Source organism: Bos grunniens, chromosome 4 (genome assembly GCF_055505025.1).
Source record: "Bos grunniens cultivar Pamir isolate PY7600 chromosome 4, Bosgru_T2T1.0, whole genome shotgun sequence".
In the NCBI taxonomy this organism is placed as follows: Eukaryota; Metazoa; Chordata; class Mammalia; order Artiodactyla; family Bovidae; genus Bos; species Bos grunniens.
Window position 1 is genome coordinate 87,705,229 of NC_141168.1, and position 23,865 is coordinate 87,729,093.

The window sequence follows — 23,865 nt, forward strand, 5'->3', positions numbered from 1 at the left end:
AATAAAAGGAATCAAAATTGGGAAAGAAGAAGTAAAACTGTCACTGTCTGTAGATGATATGATAGTATATACACAGAAAACCCTAAAGACACCACCAAACTACTAGAGCTCATCAATGAATTTGGTAAAGTCACAGGGCACAAAATTAGTAAAGAAATCTCTTGCATTCCTATATACTAACAATGAAACAGCAGAAAGAAAAATAAGGAAACAATCCCATTTACTGTCCCATCTGAAAGAATAAAATACCTAGGAATAAACCTATGTAAGGAGGCAAAAGACCTGTAGTCATAAAACTATGAAACACTAATGAAAGAAATCAAAGATGACAAGCAGACAGAAGATATACCATGTCCTTGGATTGGAAGAATGAAAATACTGTCAAAATAATTATGCTACCCAAAGCAATCTAGACATTCAATGCAATTCATATCAAATTACCAGTGGTATTTTTTCATAGAACTAGAACAAAAAAAAGTTTTCAATTTGTATGGAAATACAAAAGACCCTCAATAGCCAAAACAATCTTGAGAAAGAAAAACAGAGCTGGAGGAATCAGGCTCCCTGACTTCAGACTATACTACAAAGTATACTACAAAGTATTTGGTCATCAAAACAGTATGGGACTGGCACAAAAGCAGATAGATAGATTAATGGAACACAACAGAAAGTGGAGAGATAAACCTATGCACCATGGCCAGCTAATAAGACAAACAAGTCAAGAATAAAATCATGGAGAAAAGACAGTCTATAATAAGTGGTGCTGGGAAAACTGGACAGCATGTAAAAGAATAAAACTAGAACATTCTTTAACATCATACATAAAAATAAACTCAAAATGGGTCAAATACCTAAATATAAGATCCAGACACTATAAACCTCTTAGAGGAAAACAGGCAGAACACACTATAACATAAACTGGAACAATATCTTTTTGGATCCACCTCCTAAAGTAATAAAAACAAAAATTAACAAATGGGACCCATTTAAACTTAAAAGTTTTTGCACAAAAAAGAAAGTGTAAACAAAATGAAACCATTTTCACAAAATGGGAGAAAATATTTGCAAACAAAGAGACCAACAATGGATTAATCTCCAAAATACACAAACAGCTCATGCAGCTCAATATAAAAAAATAAACAACTCAACCAAAAAATAGGAGGAAGATCTAAACAGACATTTCTCCAAAGAGGACATATAGATGGCCAAAAGCACAGGAAAAGATCCTCAACATCACTAATTATTAGAGAAATGCAAATCAAAACTACAATGATAACCTCATACCAGTCAGAATGGCTAACAACAAAAAGTATACAAATAATAATGCTGGAGAGGGTGTGGAGAAAAAGGAACCCTCCTGCACTGTTGGCAGGAACATAAACTGGTACAACTGGTCAACTGGAGAACACTATGGAGGTTCCTTAAAAGAATGAAATATAGAACTACCATATGATCCAGCAATTGCACTTTTTCCCACAAATCTGGAGAAAACCATACTTCCAAAAGATATATGCACCCCAATGTTCACTGCAGCACTATTTACAATGGCCAAGACATGGAAGCAACCTAATATCCACTGACAGACGAATGGATAAAGCAGATGTGGTACATATACAATGAAATATTACTCGGTCAAAGAATGAAATAATGCCGTTAATAGTTTCAATGAGTAATAACCAAGAACAGACTTCACTGCCAAGTAGAAAATAAACTTTGTATCTACAGGACCAAAAATGTATTTAAAAACCAGGGCTACAGGATGCAAATGGGTGAATTTATGTGTAAAAAAAGGGGAAACTTGGAAAAAGGGAGATCTAAACTTAAAAATATATACATAATATATGATATACTGTATTACCTAAATATGAATTTATTAAATAACAGTGATTATATATTATTATGTGTGATATAATATCCAGATATATATATACACACACACACACCCCTGAGTATTTTTCATTTTTAAGAAGTTTTATTGGCATATAGTTGATTTACAATGTTGTGTTAGTTTCTGTTTGTCCAGCAAAGTTAATCAGTTATACACAGAGCCACACTCTTTTAGATTCCTTTCCCATATAGGTCATTACAGAGTACTGGCACCACTGTTTCTTACTCATCTTTAATTGAAAACCATCTTTTCAACTCTCCAGTCTCATTACTACACATAAGCAACGCTCAAGTTCTATATATATATATATATATATATATATATATCCCTTTTTCCCCTACCATGACACACGGCTTGTGGGATCTTAGTTCCCCAACCACAGATCAAACCCAGGACAGTGGCAGTGAAAGCACGATGTCCTAAGCCCTGGACCACCAGTCAATTCTCCAGTCCTATAGATTCTGCTTGCACAGTACCTCTGTGTTTTCATTTCAATTCCCTCTGTCATCCAGTTCAGACTCTCATTACCTTTCAACCAGACTTATCTTAACAAACATTTCTGACTCCCTACCGCTAAGCTCTCCTAACTCTCAAAGTGTCTAGATATTGTTTCCAGATTAATGTTTTGATTCTGATATATTCTTCTGAAACACTTTGAATAACTTCTTACACTATTTTGTCCAACTTTGTAAACTTCAGGTAATTCAAAGTGGTTCAAAAAGTAATCCCAACTTATCTTTCTACCCTTATTTTGCCCTTCTACATACAGAATTTATCTGGGCAAAGCCAAAGAAACTCCTCAGTATTTCCTGGACATAACTCATTTCCTCTCTCCATGCTACCTATGATTTATTCCTTATATTCAAATGCCTGCATCTTGACCTAGACGTCTCAAATGAAATCTCTTTCAGAAGTTTTTTCTTGACCCCTGCCAACAGAGGAAGTCTTGCCATTTTTGACTCTTCTAGAGATTTGAGTATTTTTTAATTACATGACAATAGAAACTATCTAAGAGGAACTAATGAATACCTCCTACTGGTGCCAGACTTGTTTACATCACATCACACACTTTGACCATTAAGTTTAACTGCTCACTCAAATCAACAACAAAGGGTAACGATAACTTTCAAAGAAGAAGAGAAGAGAAAAGTTTGGAACTCTCTCTAGAGACAGCAAAACTTTGTCCTTGGAATGGAAAGCAGGAATTAAGGAAAATCTTCTCTCCTCCGAACACAAAAGTAGAAATACTAGATAAAATATAATAAATACACTTTTAAACATGGCAAACACAGAAAATAAGAGACTCTATAAAAACCCTAAAACTGAATGCATCAACATAGACTCAAAATACAGAAAGCAAAAATAGACATATCTATAAGAATAACTTAATAAATTCATCAGGATAATACTTTAAAACTTGTTATTAATAGATCAAACTGACAAAAATGTGACTAGTATTTGAAAAACATAATCAAGAACTGGAAAATACAAATTCTTCTCAATACAGAACATTTATTGAATCTAATAATACAACATTTATGGAAACTAATCATACACTAAGCCATTAAGCAAATCTTATAAATTTCAAAAGTATCTGCCATCCAGACCAAATTCTCTAATCAGAAGTCAATTAACATAGAAATAAGAGTGAAAATGTAAAAGCTATTTTCAGAAACATTAAAAATAAACTTCCAAATAACACAGATGCTAAAGAAGAAATAATAAAAAGTAAAAATTACCTGAAAATGAATATTAGTGAAAAGAAAACATATCCAAACTTCTAAATGTAGCCAAAGCAGCATTTGGAGAGAAGGTTAAAAATCAACATAGGCAAAAACAAAGTTATTTGTTTTATTAGTCTATTTGAAAGACATAAAATTAACAAATCTCTGGCAATAGTGCTCATAAAAAAAAAAGAAAAAAACTAATAATCAATATTAGTGGTATAAAAGGGGACATCTGTGTAGAAATAATACCAGGTAGTCACTAACAGAGCTTTTGTTTATTCTTTAAAAGCAATCTGAATTAAATGCAGGTGGCGCTCTGTATCCATGGATTCAACAAACCGTGGATGGGAAAAAAAAAAAATTTAATTCCAGAAATTTCCAAAAAGCAAAATTTGAATTTACCAGGTGCTGACAACTATCTTGATGAAAGTGAAAGTGGAGAGTGAAAAAGTTGGCTTAAAGCTCAACATTCAGAAAACGAAGATCATGGCATCCGGTCCCTTCACTTCATGGGAAATACATGGGGAAACAGTGGAAACAGTGTCGGACTTTATTTTTCTGGGCTCCAAAATCACTGCAGATGGTGACTGCAGCCATGAAATTAAAAGACGCTTACTCCTTTGAAGGGAAGTTATGACCAACCTAGATAGCATATTCAAAAGCAGAGACATTGCTTTGCCGACAAAGGTCCGTCTAGTCAAGGCTATGGATTTTCCTGTGGTCATGTATGGATGTGAGAGTTGGACTGTGAAGAAGGCTGAGCACCGAAGGATTTATGCTTTGAACTGTGGTGTTGGAGAAGACTCTTGAGAGTCCCTTGGACTGCAAGGAGATCCAACCAGTCCATTCTGAAGGAGATCAGCCCTGGGATTTCTTTGGAAGGAATGATGCTAAAGCTGAAACTCCAATACTTTGGCCACCTCATGCGAAGAGCTGACTCATTGGAAAAGACTCTGATGCTGGGAGTGATTGGGGGCAGGAGGAGAAGGGGACGACAGAGGATGAGATGGCAAGATGGCATCACAAACTCGATGGACATGAGTTTGAGTGAACTCTGGGAATTGGACAGGGAGGCCTGGCGTGCTGCAATTCATGGGGTCGCAGAGTCGGACACGACTGAGCGATTGAACAGAACTGACAACTATCTGCATAGCATTTACACTGTATTAGGCATCATAAGTAATCTACAGAAGATTCAAACTACACGGGAGGGTGTGTGTAGGTTATATGTAAATACTATGCCATTTTATATGAGGGACTTGGGCATCTGCTGATTTTGGTATCCAGGAGGTCCTCAGAACCAATCCTCCAAGGATATCTAGGAACAACTGTATACCATATCCTTCAGAGGAGGTAGATGGCTGGTAAACGATGAAGACAGGGAGAAGGTTTTTTTGAAAAAAAGAATCTTAGCTTTTAACAATGCCATAAGGATGAACATGTGACTTATCTTTAGATCTCTTCGGTGAGCTTTGACTTTTTTTAAACCATTCAGTTGAATTCATCTATTTTAAGTGCGTCACAATGAAAGGAAAAATGGCAACTAACTAGAGGTTAAATAATTAAGAGGATATAGAGGAAACTGACAACTGTAGAAAAGAATATAGAAATCAACAACCTAACTAGACTGATAAGCATTAAGCAAGTAAATTAGCCATTAAACTGCATTTGTGTATGCACACTGTCTTGTCCCTGCCCCACTCGACCCAGAGTTTCTACTGGCAAATTCTCCCTAATAGATTATTTCAAGATTATGCAAAATTCTTACAAGGATAATAAAAGATAAAACACCTTCATGTATTTAATGAGGTATATATAATCTTGATAACAAAAAAAGTACCAAGTATCAAACAGAAAAATGATAAATTTTGCTCATAAACTCAGAATCAAAGCTTACCACTAGGGCTGCCCTGGTGGCTCAGTGGTAAAGAATCTGCCTGCCAGTGCAGGAGACACAGGTTCGATCCCTGGTGTGCGAAGATTCCACATGCCGCAGAGCAACTAAGCCTGTGTACCACAACTACTGAGCGTGTGCTCCCGAGGCCAGGAGCCATGAGTACTGAGCCCACGTGCCACAGCTACTGAAGCCTGCACCCTGGAGCCCACGAGAAGCCACTGCAATGAGAAGCCCACGCACCGCAACTAAACAATAGCCCCTGCTTGCCACAACTAGAGAAAAGCCCGCACAGCAACTGAGAATCAGCAGAGCCAAAAAGGAAAAAAAGAAAAATCCTAAATCTTACAAAGTATATTAAAATAATACATGAGGTCCAAATTAGATTGTTCCCAAGGATATATGGATGAATAAACATTAGAAAAACTACTGATGCAATTATTCACATTAAAAAATTAAAGACTACTGGTTCCAGAAACATAAAGTAGATGCTCTTCCCTGCTAAATACAACCCTAAACCCTGACATTATGTATAAAACAAAGCAAAGAAGATTCTGAAGGTGGAGAATTTTAAAAAAGGACCGACTAGGGACCTTGGAACTCAAGAAATGACACAGCAGTTAAGTCCCTCTGTAACCTGAAAAACAGACTTGCTTTCTCCTCTCAAATTTTCTCAATTAAATTTGATGGTGGAAAGAAACATTGTAACACTGTCTAATGTGGTTCTAAATGTATGTACAAGAAACAGCTAAAATAATTTATAAATAGAGGAGAGTAATGCTCATGAAGAAAGGTAAAGTTTTTAAGTTTCAGATTGGAAAATGATGATACCAACAGACCGTGACAAGTTACATATATATAATACCTAGAGCAATCACTACTATATATACACACACACACACAAAGAGATACACTCAAAAACACTATCGATTAATAAAGATGGAATTCTAAAAAGTTTTGAAACAATTCACAGGAAATAGGAAAAAGAGAAATCAAAAGCAGAGGAAACAAACAGAAAAGTACAAAATAAAAGGAAACTTTCTTGAGTCTATGTTTACATCTTTTGCCAAATTTCAGAAATTTTCAGTCATTATTTCTTTGAGTACATTTTCAGTCTTGTCCTCTTTCTCTCCTTCAAGGACTCTGATGGCAAGAATTTTAGACCTTTTGTTATGATCCCACAGATTCATGAGGCTTTTTGTTTAAGTATCTTCTTTCTAATTTTAGATTATTTTGAGTCTCTGTCATTTAATTAGGAAGTTTCGATTGCTTTGTCTTCCAGTTCACTGAGTCTTTCCTCTTCTCCCTTCACTTTCCTACTGAGCCTAACCATAGAACTTTTCATTTTGGTTTTGTACTTTTCTGTATCAAAATTTCAACTTGTTTCTTCTTTTTATCTTCTATTTCTTTGCAGTGTTTTTCTATTTTTTCACTTGTTTCAAGAATGTTTGTAATTGCTCAGTGAAGCACTTTTGTCATGACTGATTTGTGATCTGTATCAGTAATTCTAACACCTTTTATCATCTCAGTGTTGACATCTATTGCCTTTTGTTACACATCTTCCTGGTTCTTGGTATGAAAAGCCATCTTTGAATGAAACCTGGATATGTTCATACTGTGTTATGAGACTATGGATCTTATTTAAACCTTCTGTTTTAACTGGCTTTCTGTGACACTGCTCCAGCAGGGGAAGGTCACGGGGTGGAAGGCACCACACTTTATTACTGACATGTAGAGGGAGAGGTTCAAGCTTCCTGGGGGCCTTCACTGACATTTCAGGGAGGAGTCCTCATTACGCTGGGGTGGAGGTGGGAGTATAGGCTGGCTGACAATGCACTGGGAGCAGCCTCATCACTGCTGGGTGATGGTCCAAAGACATAACTCTCTAATACACCTCATTGCTGCTGGGTAGGGATCAAAATCCATGGCAACCCACTCCAACACTCTTGCCTAGAAAATTCCATGGATGGAGGAGCCTGGTGGGCTACAGTCCATGGGGTCACAAAGAGTCGGACACGACTAAGTGACTTCACGACACAAGGGATCAAAATCCAGGCTCTCTATGAACACGGTATGGGAACAGGTGAGAAGACAAGGCTCACAACCAGTGAGGAGGGAAGAAGTGCCAGCTCTCTGCTTGGTCTTCTCTGATACCACACTGTGGTGCTGCTGAGATACTCTGTTCTCATGAGGATGGAATTCTAAGTTCTCCACTCAGCCTCTTCAGGTCTGGGTTGGGGTAATGCCAGTTTTTCTGTAGTATTTGGCTAAAATGGAGTAGACTGTGTCTAAAAAGTCTCCTATCTTGCCAGGGTGTTCTATTCCTTCTACTCCTGGTCTTTTAGCTAGAGACAGCAGATCTTTGTCAGACTGTGTGTGTATGGGCATCCTCCTGTTGATGCCCGCAGGCTACTGGCTTATCCAGTACTCAGTGTTGGATATAAAGCAAGCAGAGAATCCAAGAGACCTGCCACTATGCCATTCTTAAGGAACCAAAGGCCTTAGCCTTCTTCTCCCTACCTTTCTGAGTCTTGTGTTTTATAGGTCTAGAGTTTAATGGGAGAAGTAGGGGAAAGTATGTCCACTTTATCTTCCTGAAAGTAGAAATCCTCCAAAATTTTATTTTTATAGCCACTTCATCTATCTCTAGAATGAATGATGAAGGGGACTTTCCTGGTGGGCCCACGGGCTAAGACTCCCAATGCAGGGAAGCCAGGGTCCACCCCTGGTCAAGGAACTAGATATCACATGCTGCAACTCAGAGTTTGCATGCCACAACTAAAATCCCACATGCCACAACTGAAAGATCTCGCAAAAGGCAAATGGCTCCCCTGATGGCTCAGACAGTAAAGAATCCGCCTGCAATGCCAGAGACCTGGGTTCGATCCCTGGGTGGGGAAGATCCCCTAGAGGACGGCATGGCAACCCACTCCAATATTCTTGCCTGGAGAATCCCGCGGACAGAGGAGCCTGGCGGGTCACAAAGAGTCGGACATGACTAAGCAACTAACACTTTCATACTTTCATATGGCAGCTAAGACCTGGTACAGCCAAATAAATAAATATTTTTAAAAAATAAATGAGAATGATTAGGAAAATAATACTTCATTTGTCCCTATCAAATTTGATTTCTAGCAACTGATTTAGAGAATCTAAAATGTAAGACAAGCAACAGTTTAGCTTTTAGAAGCTTTGGGATTTTACTTGGCCTTTACTTAAACACAAACAAAAGTGTGATGTGGGAATCAGAAAGTCACTGTAATTTCAAACTCCAGCCAACACAGAAGTTAGCCTATCTGAAGCACTTTACTCAGCTCTGAGTACCAGATTTTAAGGTCCAGTAAACCACTGATAAACCCGAAGAATGAGACTATAGTGGTTCCAGAAGACTGAAAGAACTAGAGATACTTCACCTGAAGAAAGAAAAGGGGAACTAAGGAAAAAGGATTACATAATAGCAACTTTTAATATGTATTAGGCTCGCAATTTTAAAAAGAGGCAGCAGAGCACGGTCACCTAAGCTGACTTCTTATATTATACATCAGAATTTTCTAACAATCTGAACTGCCCAAAAAATAATGAATAAGGCTGCTGTACTATCCTTTGTTCCCTGATATCAGAAGTATTCAAATGAAGACCGTATGTCCACCAGCTGGAAATATCGCTTGGTGGATTGCTTCAGTAGGAGACAGACTAGTGATTTTTAAGCTATGATTAATGGTGCTGCCTGAAGTGGTACTGTGGAGGTGGGGTGTGATTGCTGCTGAGCTGGAAAAATGCCTGATATTCCCACCCAGCTTCAACAAGACCTTCCACTTACATATCCAGCATCTGCAGTGACTTTTATTAAGGGAGGTGGAAGTGAGCTGGAGAAAAGGATTATGCTTTAGAGCAAAAGTTAAAAAATGACTGAAGTGAAGACGAACTAAGGCTCCTTTGAACTTTCCATTCTGTGATCAATTCTTAGCTCACAGCTATATTCCAGAAAAGTAAGATCATCATCTCATTACAGCATTACTGCAGACGACATTAATATATGTGATTTTAAAAGTCTTGTTCTTTTGTTTATAATGGGCTGTTAGAATGAATGATGCTCCCTTTGCTACCTGTGTCAGTACAGCCTATAGTGGGCCTGGGGTGAGTTTTTGTTTTTCCTCTGAAAAAAACTGATAAACTAAATGCCTTTTTATTAAAAAAATTAAAAGTAGCTACAGAAAAGTAAGCCTTGTAAACCCAGGAAATTATACATTTTAAACTTCTTCTATCAAGGAAAGAATAGAAAAAATTAGTTGTTACATTAACTAAATTATAAGTGAACACACTATATTATCAAAATAATTATATAACTTTTGCAAAACTAAAGGCAGTTTGCTACATATTAGAATAGCAAAAAATGGGCAATACTATATGAAACTTTCTAGACACCTGAATCTTTAATAAACTACCTCATCATGAAAGTTACAGATCATTTCATGATTCATATCCATACTAACAACAGTGACCACCATAGTTGATCTACAGGAACTTTTTTAAAAGCATGTTTTAAATTATTAATCTTACCAAGCTTAAAAAATTCACAGATTTCAGAATCATCATTCTTACTGTCATTCTAGTGGAATTCTTATCCATAAAATAACTAGAGATTGTATTCTCAACACAGCAGTCCACTGGCTTCTATAGAAATAACATTTATGGTGAAGAAGTCAGTCTAAAGGTCTACAAGGTGTATTTTGCTGAGAAATGATTCATAAAATGGCAGAGAGATGTGCCACTTATATAGTAGTGAGTCTACCCCATCACTCAGCATGGCTAGATCAACATGGTTTGTTTTCTTTGTAGTTTATGTATTTTGTGAACAAATTAAATGCTAAATGGTATACCAAATCAAGGGAATTGAGGTCTTATGATAAAACCTTTGTGGAACATTAAGATACCTCAAACATCACTGCATTTCACATGTTTTAAATATTATTTGTAAATTTACATATAAAGTTTTAAAAATGATAACACAATATAGTAACTATGAAAATATTTCAAAATATTTTCAGACACTTTGCTTTCATAAAAACTTATTTTCTCATAAAGGGTAACATGGAAAATTTAGAAAATATCAAATAGCAAAACTAAGAAAAATAAATAAACCTTTAAATATACAGAACAATGAACTTTAACAGAAAAGCACCAGTGATTTTTACGGATCCCATTTTAAGATGCAAAGGGCTGAATGAATTCAGATTTTGTTACCCCATTTAACATTTAATTAAATTCAACCATTTATCATAAGCCTACAGCACTGCTCAACTGATTTAAACAATTATAGTAAAAATTGATGCTTTCAGCACTAAAAAGCAAAAAACAGAATTAACTTTCAGATTAAATTTGAGATGCTCATAAATTATATCACCAAAACATTACTTATTTGAAATTACTATACCATTAAGATCATAAAGATAATAAAAACTTAAGTGAAAACATCTAATGATCAAATTTCCTTTAGGGAAAGTAGGCAACTGAATTAATGTGATAGAGTTATCATTTATTACTACTAAAATTTATATACTACATACTATTTCTTGATGTTATCAGCTATATTATACAGATGTATATTTTTAATTTAAAAGTATCATATGTCTGAAGGAACACAGTTTTCATTTTTTCTTTTAAATTTTAAGAGATTTATGTTTCTGACATAAATACATTTACCGATTTTTAAGTCCAGCATCTCTTTTACATAGCTCTTTTTTAATCTACTTACTGCTAAAAAATTTCCAAAGATTTTGAAATTTAATAAAGAAAAGATAAAGCAAACAACGCCTGGTGCTCCTCTGTAAACTGATTAAAATACCAACTAGTAATCTTTGAAGATGAGTTACCTTTTAATTTAAGCTTTTATTTTAATTACATATAGAAAGTGAATCTGCTTCTTGTATGTGGCAATTAATATTCAACACTTTTAATGCATCCTGGAAATGGGTATAAATTCAAGAATAGATTCTTTACTAGGGACATAGCCAAAAGATTAGGTGTTCTAAAATCAGTTTTTTGTTTCTCAAGATGCTGCAGTCTAAATCACACTAAACCGTATAATTTCTAAAATCTCAAGCTTGTTAATAACAGAACTGTTGGAAGAATAAGTAATACATTAGCGCTATTACCTTTCAGTCGGTGACTTAGAATCTGTTCCAAAATGGCTGCAAAGTTGTTAAATTCAGGAGAAGAATCATCAATTGTCTCAAAGCAGGACCGATCAATCAGGGTCTTCACAGAAAACCTATGGGGGAAAAAAATTATTATTGCTTTTAAGTAAACATGATTCATTCACTGAGTAAGAAAAATGGGAGGAAAGCAATCTAGAGAAATATTACAGAAATGTTTTAAAAGATTATATGCTCTGAAAACTCCATTTACTCAAATTCACTCTGTACACAGAAAATTTACAGAAATATCAGCCTTTTTGACTTATATATTTACTATCTGTGACTGCATTAAGACTTAGAAATAGTCCGCTGTCCTCAGAGTCATTAAAATCAGAATAAACAAAATGACCTAAATTATTAAGTCCAGAGCCATAATACAACTTATAAGAGTTTAAGCATCAAACCAAAATGTTTTTAAGAGTTTTGGAGAAAAAAATCAATTAAGATAGGATTTGAGTATTCATGAAGTGTAGATCTCAAGTTTTTATGAACTACAACAGGAAAACTTATAACTCTGTAAAGTACACTGTATTTTTCCTTCTCTTCAGAATGCTCTTTGTCTCTATTTCTGACTGCCAAAACCAATGCATTTCCCAAGACTCAGCTTAAACGCCATCTTCTCAATGAAGAATTATCCTCTACATATTCCTAGCTCAAAGTAGCATCTTGTTTGTATCTCCTTTAAGAGATGATTACAACTTGTCTTACTGCTATTACTTGTGTTGTATATCTCTATCTTAAAGTGAAAGTGAGTGAATCACTCAGTTGTGTCCGACTTTTTGTGCCCCCATGGACTGTAGCCATGAGCGCACACACACTCACCCACACACGCGTGCGCGCGGGAGATAAAGGAGTACAAACTGTTCCTTAGTTTTTAGGCTTACTGGCAATGCTCATTCAACCAGGATATAAAATACAACACATAAGTATAAAGGAAAACATAAAGATATTTGTTTATGTGAGTTAAATAAAGGCAGTCCTCCCTTTGCATATGAAAATAGACTGTGCAAACTGAAATCATGCAGTGTGATCACAATAATCAATAGAAAGAATTACAATTATTCTCTTCCCTTCACAAATTTTTATCAAAACATTAAAAACTCTCTGCTGGCTATAATGCACAGGGAAATGGAAGAAACAGTCAAATATTATTTAGTACACTGTAATTTAAAACATGAGCAATATTGAGAATTAAGGGGTCTTCTTTGTTAAAAAAAAAAAACATATCTAGAACAGTTTGAAAAGTGTTTACTTTCTTCTCATCGTATAACTTAAAATATTAGTATGAAGAAAGTTGAGCGCCGAAGAATTGATGCTTTTGAACTGTGGTTTTGGAGAAGACTCTTGAGAGTCCCTTGGACTGCAAGGAGGTCCAACCAGTCTGTCCTAAAGGAGATCAGTCCTGGGTGTTCATTGGAAGGACTGATGTTGAAGCTGAAACTCCAGTACTTTGGCCACCTCATGCAAAGAGTTGACTCATTGGAAAAGACTCTGATGCTGGGAGGGATTGGGGGCAAGAGGAGAAGGGGATAACAGAGGATGAGATGGCTGGATGGCATCACCGACTCGATGGACATGAGTCTGGGTAAACTCCGGGAGGCCCAGGGACGGCGGGGCCTGGTGGGCTGCTGTCTATGGGGTCACACAGAGTGGGACACGACTGAAATGACTTAGCAGCAGTAGCAGCAGCATAGTACTATTTACAGCAACTGGAGCTCCATGGAGGAGCAACTATGTAAAAAGCACAGACAAAAAGTAACTATGAAGTAATTAATGGAAGTTTGTCTCTTGTATCTAATAGACAAGTTAGATAAATACTACCTGTAATGCATGAATACCAAAAGAAATAAAAACAAAGTAAACCAAAATCAAATTAAAGCAGGGACTTGAAAGCCACTTTTGTTTCCTCTGCCCTTTTCATTGACAATACACTAGAAAAGTGCTGTCAATCTTCAGCAAACTTTTAACAATAACAAAAAGTTTAATGTTCTTATTTCATAAGAGAAAGAAATGCTAAGTGTTCCTAAAATGAATAAACAAAAGCCATATAGTCTCCACCTCCATCTTTGACCTGAAAAGAAGGAAACTTCTGAATGTTTCTCTCTAATCTTTAATAGAACAGAATGGAATATCTAACTCTGTAATCACATTCAAGGTAGCAGTAACCTACCTCAATTTCAAAAAAGTATAGCATTTAAAATAGTAAGCACACAGGTAAAATGAACTGAAAATGATATTTAAAGATAACAGAGTGCTTATTTCACCAAAAAGAGCTAGAACTCAATTTCCACCTGTAACAGCCTTGTAAGATTTCAGCCACTACTGTCCTCCAGGAATAACATAAAACTACCTAACAAATGCTCTTTGTAAAAGTGATAGGAAGGAAAAGTCATGGAGAGTAACATATATATTTTTGTAGCATCAAGAGCCCTGTACAGAGCAATCAATAGTCAATAAAATATGAATCTATCATGTTGTTTTAGTAGATTATCTCCTACAGAAGACATTATGTGCATGACACAAATCTAAAATGGTGAACCTCAGAGCATCAGATTACTTGTAAGTCAACATGTGACTAAAAACCAAAACAAAAGCAAAGCGTAAATATCCTAAAGCATATCATTAGACACATTTTCTGTTATTTTCAAGCATGAAGATATTTTAAGGCTGAGAAAGCATTTCAAATAATTTCTATTATAACAAGGTTAAAATGAAGAAATTACTGTTTTCCAGCATTGCTTCATCATTTATAGCCTGCTCTCCTCCTGTCAACACAAATCAAAACTTCAGAAGGCAAATTAGTTCTTTAGAGTCCATGCTTTTACTTCTAGCTAGCCAAGTCTTCCCATTCAGCATTTACTTCTCCAGAATTATGCAGCTAGCTCCATTATGCCAGAATAGTGAGAATCTTTTCCTCCATAATCCAGTAACTAAGACATGTTATAAAAACCAAACCTGTAAAAAGAATTTCAGTACATCTAAAAAATATCACACAGATGCTGAGCTATTTCCTGATAATGATGACATTAATATTAGTCATCTATTTCCCAAAGAGTACTGATTTTAAAATAATGAAATGACAATTTGATGAATGTCTAAAAATACCAAATCAAGTCTAAGTAACAGCTTTCACATAAGAATTAAAAAGTAAAAAAATTTACATAAAAGGGTCTTTTAATTAAATCCTGTTTTTTGAAATGTCTGTCTTAAAAGATTCTCTTTCCTACCTTCAATGTTCAAATAAAATTTTGTTAGTTCAGAAATTTTAAAAATGAGTGTGACTAAAACCATCAAATTTAAGAAAGCAGGAACTACCTTTTTCCCTTTGGAAACATATCAAGAAAGATGTTTACCAAAACTACATTTTAAAAAAAATCTTCACTACACCCATTTAAATTAATTCCTTCCACAGTAAACAGGTTTCTAACATAACAGTAACAACAAATAATCAAAGGCAAAAAAATGTGACAACAAAATCAAAAATAAAACAGCTTTTCCAGAAAAAACTAAAAACAGAGTTACTATATGATCCAGCAATCCCACTCCTGAGCATATATCCTCAGAAAACATAATTTGAAAAGATACATGCATCTTCATGCCCATAGAAGCACTATTTACAATAGCCAAGATATGGAAGCAAGTAAATGTCCCTCAACAGATGAATGGATAAAGAAAATGTGGTACATATATACAATGGAATATTACTCAGCCATAGAAAAGAATGAAATAATGCTATCTGCAGTAATATGGATGGATCTAGAGATTATCATACTCAGTGAAGTAAGCCAGACAGAAAGACAAGTATCATACCATTGATATGTGCAATTTTTAAAAGAATGATACAAATGAACTTATTTGCAAAACAGAAAGAGACTCAGAGACATAGAAAACAAACAAGTTACTAAAGGGGAAAGATGGGGAAGTGATAAATTAAGAGTTTGGGATTAATAGATACATACTACTATATATAAAACAGATCACCAACAGGGACCTACTATAGAGCACAGGGAACTATACTCAATATTTTGCAATAATCTATAAGGGAAAAGAATCTGAAAAGGAATATCTAATCCATATATCTGGATCACTGTGCTGTACACTTTAACAAGATATTATAAATCAACTATACTCAATAAAAAAAAAAAAAAAGAATCTCGTTGCAGGTCCCCCCAAAATGACTTCATGAAATATCTCACTCTTTATTAGAAAAGTAACTATTAAAAGTAGAAATTCATCTTTAATATTTAAAGGCCCTGTATTAGTAATATACAAAGACGTATTCACATACACAGAGAAGAATCAAGTAGAAAAGAAATATATTTCCATCTCTTTAAAACAAGCTTACATAATCTTAACTATTTGTCAAACATGCATCAGAAAAATATTAATTTCACAAAATCAGATTTTCTTATCTATATTTTTACATTCCTTTATATGGAATTATACCTGAAGATAAACAAAGTACATTAAAGCATATAGAATCATTACATTTCAAAACCAAAAGGAGTTCAGAATAGCTATAATCATTTATGAGTGATATTTTAAAAAGTCACATAAGTATCTGAATTGTAAGAGAATTCTTTCCACTACTACGACACCAAATTTACAGGATTCCTTATAATATATTATTACTGCAAGTAGCCTTTACCAAGGGGTGAGGTAACTATCCTCTGCCATTTCTGTATCTATAATCAATAATCTACAAGGAGATGGCTGCCAAGAGACATGATACAATCCACCCCAAATGTAAAATAGTGACTATGGATGATAATGAGCACCGCATCCAGGTATCTATTCATTGGAAAGCCTATTTCTTTTATTTTATACCAGAAACCCCTCCCAAATCTATCTGAATCAGCAATTCACCTTATTTTCTTTTAAAGTCTCATGACAGTTAAGAATTCCCAACAGTCATGCGTTTTCCCCCTTCATCTTTCCTAAAATTTAAATCTCCTTTATAAGTAGAAAAAAACTTTCCACATACCCGTTTAGCAGGAGTCTCGGATTATCATCCACAGGCAAAAACCAACCAGTTGCCTGTTTCTATAAAGTTTTACTGAAACACAGAAGAAAAAAGTTCCAACCCTCTTCTCTGGAATAATCACCCTGTAACTCAAAAGTCTCTTTTGACAGTTTACCACTTTTTTCTTTCTTTATAAATTTTGCTTAGTGTAAAAAAATGAGAGACAGAGAGAGAGAGGTATATTTTAAAATATTTTCCCCATGTGTACTATGAAAATTGCTTGTAAAACAGAACTGTGAACACCTAAGACTGAGATATCATATTAACATCTTGTATTGCTACATAAGCAGACTGACAACAGCAGATTGCAGCACATGAAAAATAACCTGAAGCACTATCTTTCAACAAAAGGACAAGACAATTTTTTAAACATTTTTAAAATTTATTCTGTTATTGAAGGATAATTGTTTTATAGAATTTTGTTGTTTTCTGTCAAACCTCAACATGAATCAGCCATAGGTATACATACACCCTTCCCTTTAGAAGCTCCCTCTCCATCCCACTCCTCTAGGTTGATAAAGAGCCCCTTTTTGAGCTTCCTGAGCCATACAGCAATTCCCCCTTGGCTATCTATTTTACATATGGTAATATAAGTTTCCATGTTACTCTTTCCATACCTCTCACCCTCTCCTCCCCTCTCCCCATGTCCATAAGTCTATTCTCTATGTCTGTTTCTCCATGTAGCCCTGTAAATTAATTCAGTACCATTTTTCTAGATTCCATGTATACACATTAGAATACAATATTTATCTCTTTCTGACTCACTTCACTCTCTATAATAGGTTCTAGGTTCACCCACCTCATCAGAACTGACTCAAATGCATTCCTTTTTATGGCTGTATATGTACAGCCATATGTACATTGTAAATATGTACCACAACTTCTGTATCCATTCATCTGTCGATGGACATTTAGGTGGCTTCCATGTTCTAGCTATTGTAATCAGTGCTGCAATGAATGAGATACATGTGTCTTTTTCAATTTTAGTTTCCTCAGAGTATAGGCCTAGGAGTGGGATTGCTGGGTCATATGGTGGTTTTAATCCTAGTTTTTTAAGGAATCTCCATACCATCTTTCACAGTGGCTGTATCAATTTACATTCCCACCAACAGCGCAACAGTATTCCCTTTTCTCCATACCCTCTCCAGTATTTACGGTTTGTAGACTTTTTGACGATGGCCATTCTGAGCAGCATGAGGTGATATCTCATTGTGGTTTTGATTTGCATTTCTCTAATAATGAGCGATGTTGAGCATCTTTTCATGTGTTTGTTAACCATTTGTATGTCTTCTTTGGAGAAATGTCTGTTTAGGTCTTTTTCCCACTTTTTGATTGGGTTGTTTGTTTTTCTGGTATTGAGTTCTGTGAGCTGCTTTTATATTCTGGGCTTTTGTTTTGGGGGAGATTTTTGATCACAGTTTCAATTTCAGTGCTTATAATTGGGTTGTTCATAATTTCTATTTCTTCCTGTTCAGTCTTGGAAGATTGAACTTTTCTAAGAATCTGTCCCTTTCTTCCAGGTTATCCATTTTATTGCCATATGGTTGTTCATAATAGTCTCTTATAATCCTTTGCATTTCTGCATTGTCTATTGTAACCTCTCCTTTATCATTTCTATTTTTGTTGATTTGCTTCTTCTCTTTTTCTTGATGAGTCTGGCTCAAGGTTTGTCAATTTTGTTTATCTTCTCAAAGAACCAGCTTTTAGTTTTATTAATCTTTACTATTGTTTCTTTCATTTCTTTTTCATTTATTTCTGCTCAGATCTTGATGTTTCCTTCTACTGATTTTGAGGGTTTTTGGTTCTCCTTTTTCCAGTTGCTTTAGGTGAAAAGTTAGGTTGTCTATTTGACGTTTTCCTTGTTTCTTGAGGTAGGATTGCATTGCTATACATTTTTCTCTTAGGACTGCTTTTGCTGCATTCCATAGGTTTTGAGTTGTCATGTTTTCATTGTCATTTGTTTCTAGAAATTTTCTGACTTCCCTTTTGATTTCTTCAGAAACCTGTTGGTTATTTAGAAACGTGTTGTTTAATCTCCATGTGTTTGTGTTTTTTAGATTTTTTTCTTGTAATTGATATCTAGTTGCGTAGCACTGTGGTTGAAGATACTTGATATGATTTTAATTTTCTTAAATTTACTAAGGTTTGATTTGTGACCCAAGATGTGGTTGATTCTGGAGAATGTTCCATGTGCACATCAGAAGAAGGGGTATTCTTTTGCATTTGGATCGAATGTCCTGAAGATATCAATGAAATCCATTTCATCTAATGTATCATTTAAGACTTGTGTTTCCTTATTAATTTTGTTTTGATGATCTGTCCATTGGTGTGAGTGGGGTGTCAAAGTCTACTATTATTGTGTTATTGTCAATTTTTCCTTTTATGTTTGTTAGTGTTTGTCTTACGTATTGAGATGCTCCTATGTTGGGTGCATAGATATTTACAATTGTTATGTCTTCCTCTTGGATTGATCCCTTGGTCAATATGTAGTGTCCTTCCTTATCTCTTATATTGTTCTTTAGTTTAAGGTCTATTTTGTTTGATATGAGGATTGTTAAAAAAAAAAAAAAACACTTTCTTTTGAAAGTAAAAAAATACTTTCTTTTGCTTCCCATTTGCATGGAATGTATTTTTCCATCCTCTCACTTTCAGTCTATATGTGTCTTTAGGTCTGAAGTGGGTTTCTTGTAGACAGCGTATATATGGGTCTTGCTTTTCTATCCATTCAGCCAATCTGTTTCTTTTGGTTGGAGCACTTAATTTATTTATATTTAAAGTAATTATTGATATATATGTTCCTATTGCAATTTTCTTAGTTGTTTAGGGTTGATTTTGTAGATCTTTTTTCTTCTGTTGTATTTCTTGACTACATAAGTCCCTTTAACATTTGTTATAAAGCTGGTTTGGTGGTACTGAATTCTCTTAACTTTTGCTTGTCTGAAAAGCTTTTTATTTCTCCATCAATTTTGAATGAGATCCTTCCCGGGTACAATAATCTTGGTTGTCGGTTTTTCCCTTTCAGTACTTTAAATATATCCTGCCATTCCCTTCTGACCTGCAGAGTTTCTGCTGAAAGATCAGCTGTTAAACGTATGGAGTTTCTTTTGTATGTTACTTGTTGCTTCTCCCTTGCTGCTTTTAATATTCTTTCTTTGTGTTTAGTCTTTGTTAGTTTCATTAGTATGTGTAGGACAAAACAATTTTTTACAACTTGTTTAAAATTAGAAAGTATTCAAACAAAAAAAATTTCCCATCTTAAATTAATTCATTTGATTTCTTATATGAAATAATTTCCAATTAAAATCAGCTTAATAAAGAATACTTTCACTGGACACCTGTATCACATATCACTTTGGAATTCAATTCTTCTTTGTCCAAAAACAAATGAAAATATTCAAGTAATGTATTTTAACATAAGTAAGCTATCAAGGCTTCCCAGGTGGCTCAGTGGTAAAGAATCTGTCTGCCAACACAGGAGACGAGGGTTCGATCCCTGGATTGGGAAGATCCCCTGGACAAGGCAATGGTAACTCACTCCAGTATCCTTGCCTGGGAAATTCTATGGAGAGAGGTGCCTGGAAGGCTACAGCCCACAGGGTCACAAAAAGACTGGGACACTATTTTGCAACTGAACAATAACAATGACAAGTTATCTAGTAATCTAGATAGACAGTTCTACTACTGAAGTTATTAGATTTTTTAATTTCAATGCTTATTTTTTTCACAGTTTTTAAAGGTTTTCAGTTCAGTTCGTTCAGTCACTCAGTCATGTCCAACTCTTTGCGACCCCATGAATCACAGCACGCCAGGGCTCCCTGTCCATCACCAACTCCCGGAGTTCACTCAAACTCACGTCCATCGAGTCAGTGATGCCATCCAGCCATCTCATCCTCTGTCGTCCCATTCTCCTCCTGCCCCCAATCACTCCCAGCATCAGAGTCTTTTCCAATGAGTCAACTCCTCGCATGAGGTAGCCAAAGTACTGGAGTTTCAGCTTTAGCATCATTCCTTCCAAAGAAATCCCAGAGCTGATCTCCTTCAGAATGGACTGGTTGGATCTCCTTGCAGTCCAAGGGACTCTCAAGAGTCTTCCCCAACACCACAGTTACCTGACATTCCACTGATAATTACTAGAAATTATTTGCTATATTCCTCATGCTGTACAATATATCCTTGTAGCTTTATATCTAGTATAAAATATAGTAAAAAAAAAATTTTTTTTAAGCATGTACCTCTTAATCTCCTACCCTTACACTACCCCTCCCCCAGTCATCCACCCACTGGTAACCACTGGTTTGCTCTCTGTATCTGTGAATCTAAAGCTATTCAATGTTTAAAACCCCTAATTAGAGATTATTCATAATGGTGGCTTTTTTTTTTAAGAAGTGAGAATGGTTCTTTAGTTTACCTTCAGTCTTGTTTTAGAACTATCCACTGCTACTATTATTCACTAGTTGGACATAATTACCTCATTTGACAAACATTCCTACTATGTACTAGATGCTGGGAATAAAATAGATGCTCAATAAACTATGATTTCTGGACTTGAGAAATGCACATTCCAATAGAAGACAAAAAGATAATTAGATTACAGCATAATGAGCACCATATTTATTAAAAAGTATTTTGGGATGAGGGGGGATAATGGTTCTAACATTACTGGAGAAGCAGTAAAAGTTAAATTTGGATTTAATGTAATAAATCAAGGGTCAAAAGGATAGAAATCAAAAATATAAAGAGTTGACCCTTGAACATCACAAGTTTGAAGTGCGTTAAGTCCACTTATACATGGACCATTTATTTCCCATTTATGCTACAACAGTATATGTTTACAGTTGGTTGAATCTGTAAACGCAGTCACAGTTTGGAGGGCTGACTGCATACACATGACTGTTAAACGTGGATTTCTGACTTGTGGAAGGTAAGCACCCCTAAGCCTCACACTATTCAAGGGTAAACTGTATAGAAAATGTAAAGAATATATAATCAACAAGTTCATATGGAGAAAACTATAAGGAATAAATTACATAACAAAAAATAATGATACATAAGACAAGAAAAGAGAAAAAGTGAACATAAATAATAAAATGGTAGTCATAAACCCAAATGTAATAACATTAAATATAAATGGGCTAAATGCTCTAAATAAAACACTAGATAAAATGTAAAATTCAATTTTATCCTGCCTACAAAGAGACACCTTTAAGGACCCAAAAATACTTAAAGTTAAGAATAAAAAGTGTATCATATAAACATTAACTAAAAGAAAGCTATTTTAATTATGCTAATAGCAAAAAAAACTAGACTTTAAGGTAGGAACACTATTAGAGATAAAGAAGGACGTTTCATGATAACAGAGGAATGAAATCACTAGGAAGAGACCACAGTTCTCAATCTGTACCCACCTGGTAATCAAACAACAAAATATTTTAGTAAATAAATGACAGAACTAAACAGAGGAACAGACAAATCTACACTCAGATCTGACAGATCTAACACATGTCTCTTAACATCAGGCTAAGCATACAACAAACTAGGAAGGATAGTGAAATTAGGAACACAACGGCATCTATAAAACACGAAATCAACAATGACAGAACACAGTCCTCCCTTGATACCTGCAGGGAATTGCTTCCAGGAACCCTGAAGAAACCAAAATCCACAGATGCTCAAGTTCCTTAGAGTTGGCCCTCCATATTGCTGGATGTGGAATTGGTAAATACAGAGGACTGTTTATATTCTTTTTAAATGCATATGAAAGAGTTACTAAAATTGATTGAATGTTGCATTGTAAAGCCAGCATAGATAAAAATTCAAAACTTTAAAATCTTTTCGAAGAATAAAATACTTAAGAATATATCTACCTAAAGAAACTAAAGACCTATATATAGAAAACTATAAAACACTGGTGAAAGAAATCAAAAAGGACACTAATAGATGGAGAAATATACCATGTTCATGGATCAGAAGAATCAATATAGTGAAAATGAGTATACTTCCCAAAGCAGTCTATAGATTCAATGCAATCCCTATTAAGCTACCAATGGTATTTTTCATAGAGCTAGAACAAATAATTTCACAATTTGTATGGAAATACAAAAAACTTTGAATAGCCAAAGCAATCTTGAGAAAGAAGGATGGAACTGGAGGAATCAACCAGCCTGACTTCAAGCTATACTACAAAGCCACAGTCAAAAAGACAGTATGGTACTGGCACAAAGACAGAAATATAGATCAATGGAACAAAACAGAAAGCCCAGAGATAAATCCATGCACCTATGGACACCTTATCTTTGACAAAGGAGGCAAGAATATACAATTGAGAAAAGACAATCTCTTTAACAAGTGGTGCTGGGGAAACTGGTCAACCACTTGTAAAAGAATGAAACTAGAACACTTTCTAATACCATACACAAAAATAAACTCAAAGTGGATTAAAGATCTAAACATAAGACCAGAAACTATAAAACTCCTAGAGGAGAACATAGGCAAAACACTCTCCGACATACATCACAGCAGGAACCTCTATGACCCACCTCCAAGAATATTAGAAATAAAAGCAAAAATAAACAAATGGGACCTAATTAAACTTAAAAGCTTCTGCACAACAAAGGAAACTATAAGCAAGGTGAAAAGACAGCCTTCAGAATGGGAGAAAATAATAGCAAATGAAGCAACTGACAAATAACTAATCTCAAAAATATACAAGCAACTCCTGCAGCTCAATTCCAGAAAAATAAACGACCCAATCAAAAAATGGGCCAAAGAACTAAACAGACATTTCTCCAAAGAAGACATACAGGTGGCTAACAAACACATGAAAAGATGCTCAACATCACTCATTATCAGAGAAATGCAATCAAAACCACAATGAGGTACCATTCCATACCAGTCAGAATGACTGCGATCCAAAAGTCTACAAGCAATAAATGCTGGAGAGGGTGTGGAGAGAAGGGAACCCTCTTACACTGTTGGTGGGAATGCAAACTAGTACAGCCACTATGGAGAACAGTGTGGAGATTCCTTAAAAAACTGGAAATAGAACTGCCTTATGACCCAGTAATCCCACTGCTAGGCATACACACCAAGGAAACCAGAATGGAAAGAGACACGTGTACCCCAATGTTCATCGCAGC

The 23,865-nt window shown here is 35.2% G+C and overlaps 1 protein-coding gene across 9 annotated transcripts in view; it reads right to left on the reverse strand.

Annotated features, from left to right (window-relative positions):
* RUNDC3B (RUN domain containing 3B) overlaps positions 1-23,865 on the reverse strand; it is a 170,356-nt gene that overhangs the window by 133,635 nt on the left and 12,856 nt on the right. For all 9 annotated transcript variants that reach the window (XM_086397297.1, XM_086397294.1, XM_086397295.1 and 6 more), the window contains one exon: positions 11,665-11,780. In XM_086397297.1, coding sequence (XP_086253423.1) covers positions 11,665-11,780 — 116 coding nt within the window. Of the gene's footprint in view, positions 1-11,664; positions 11,781-23,865 lie in introns of those variants that run through there.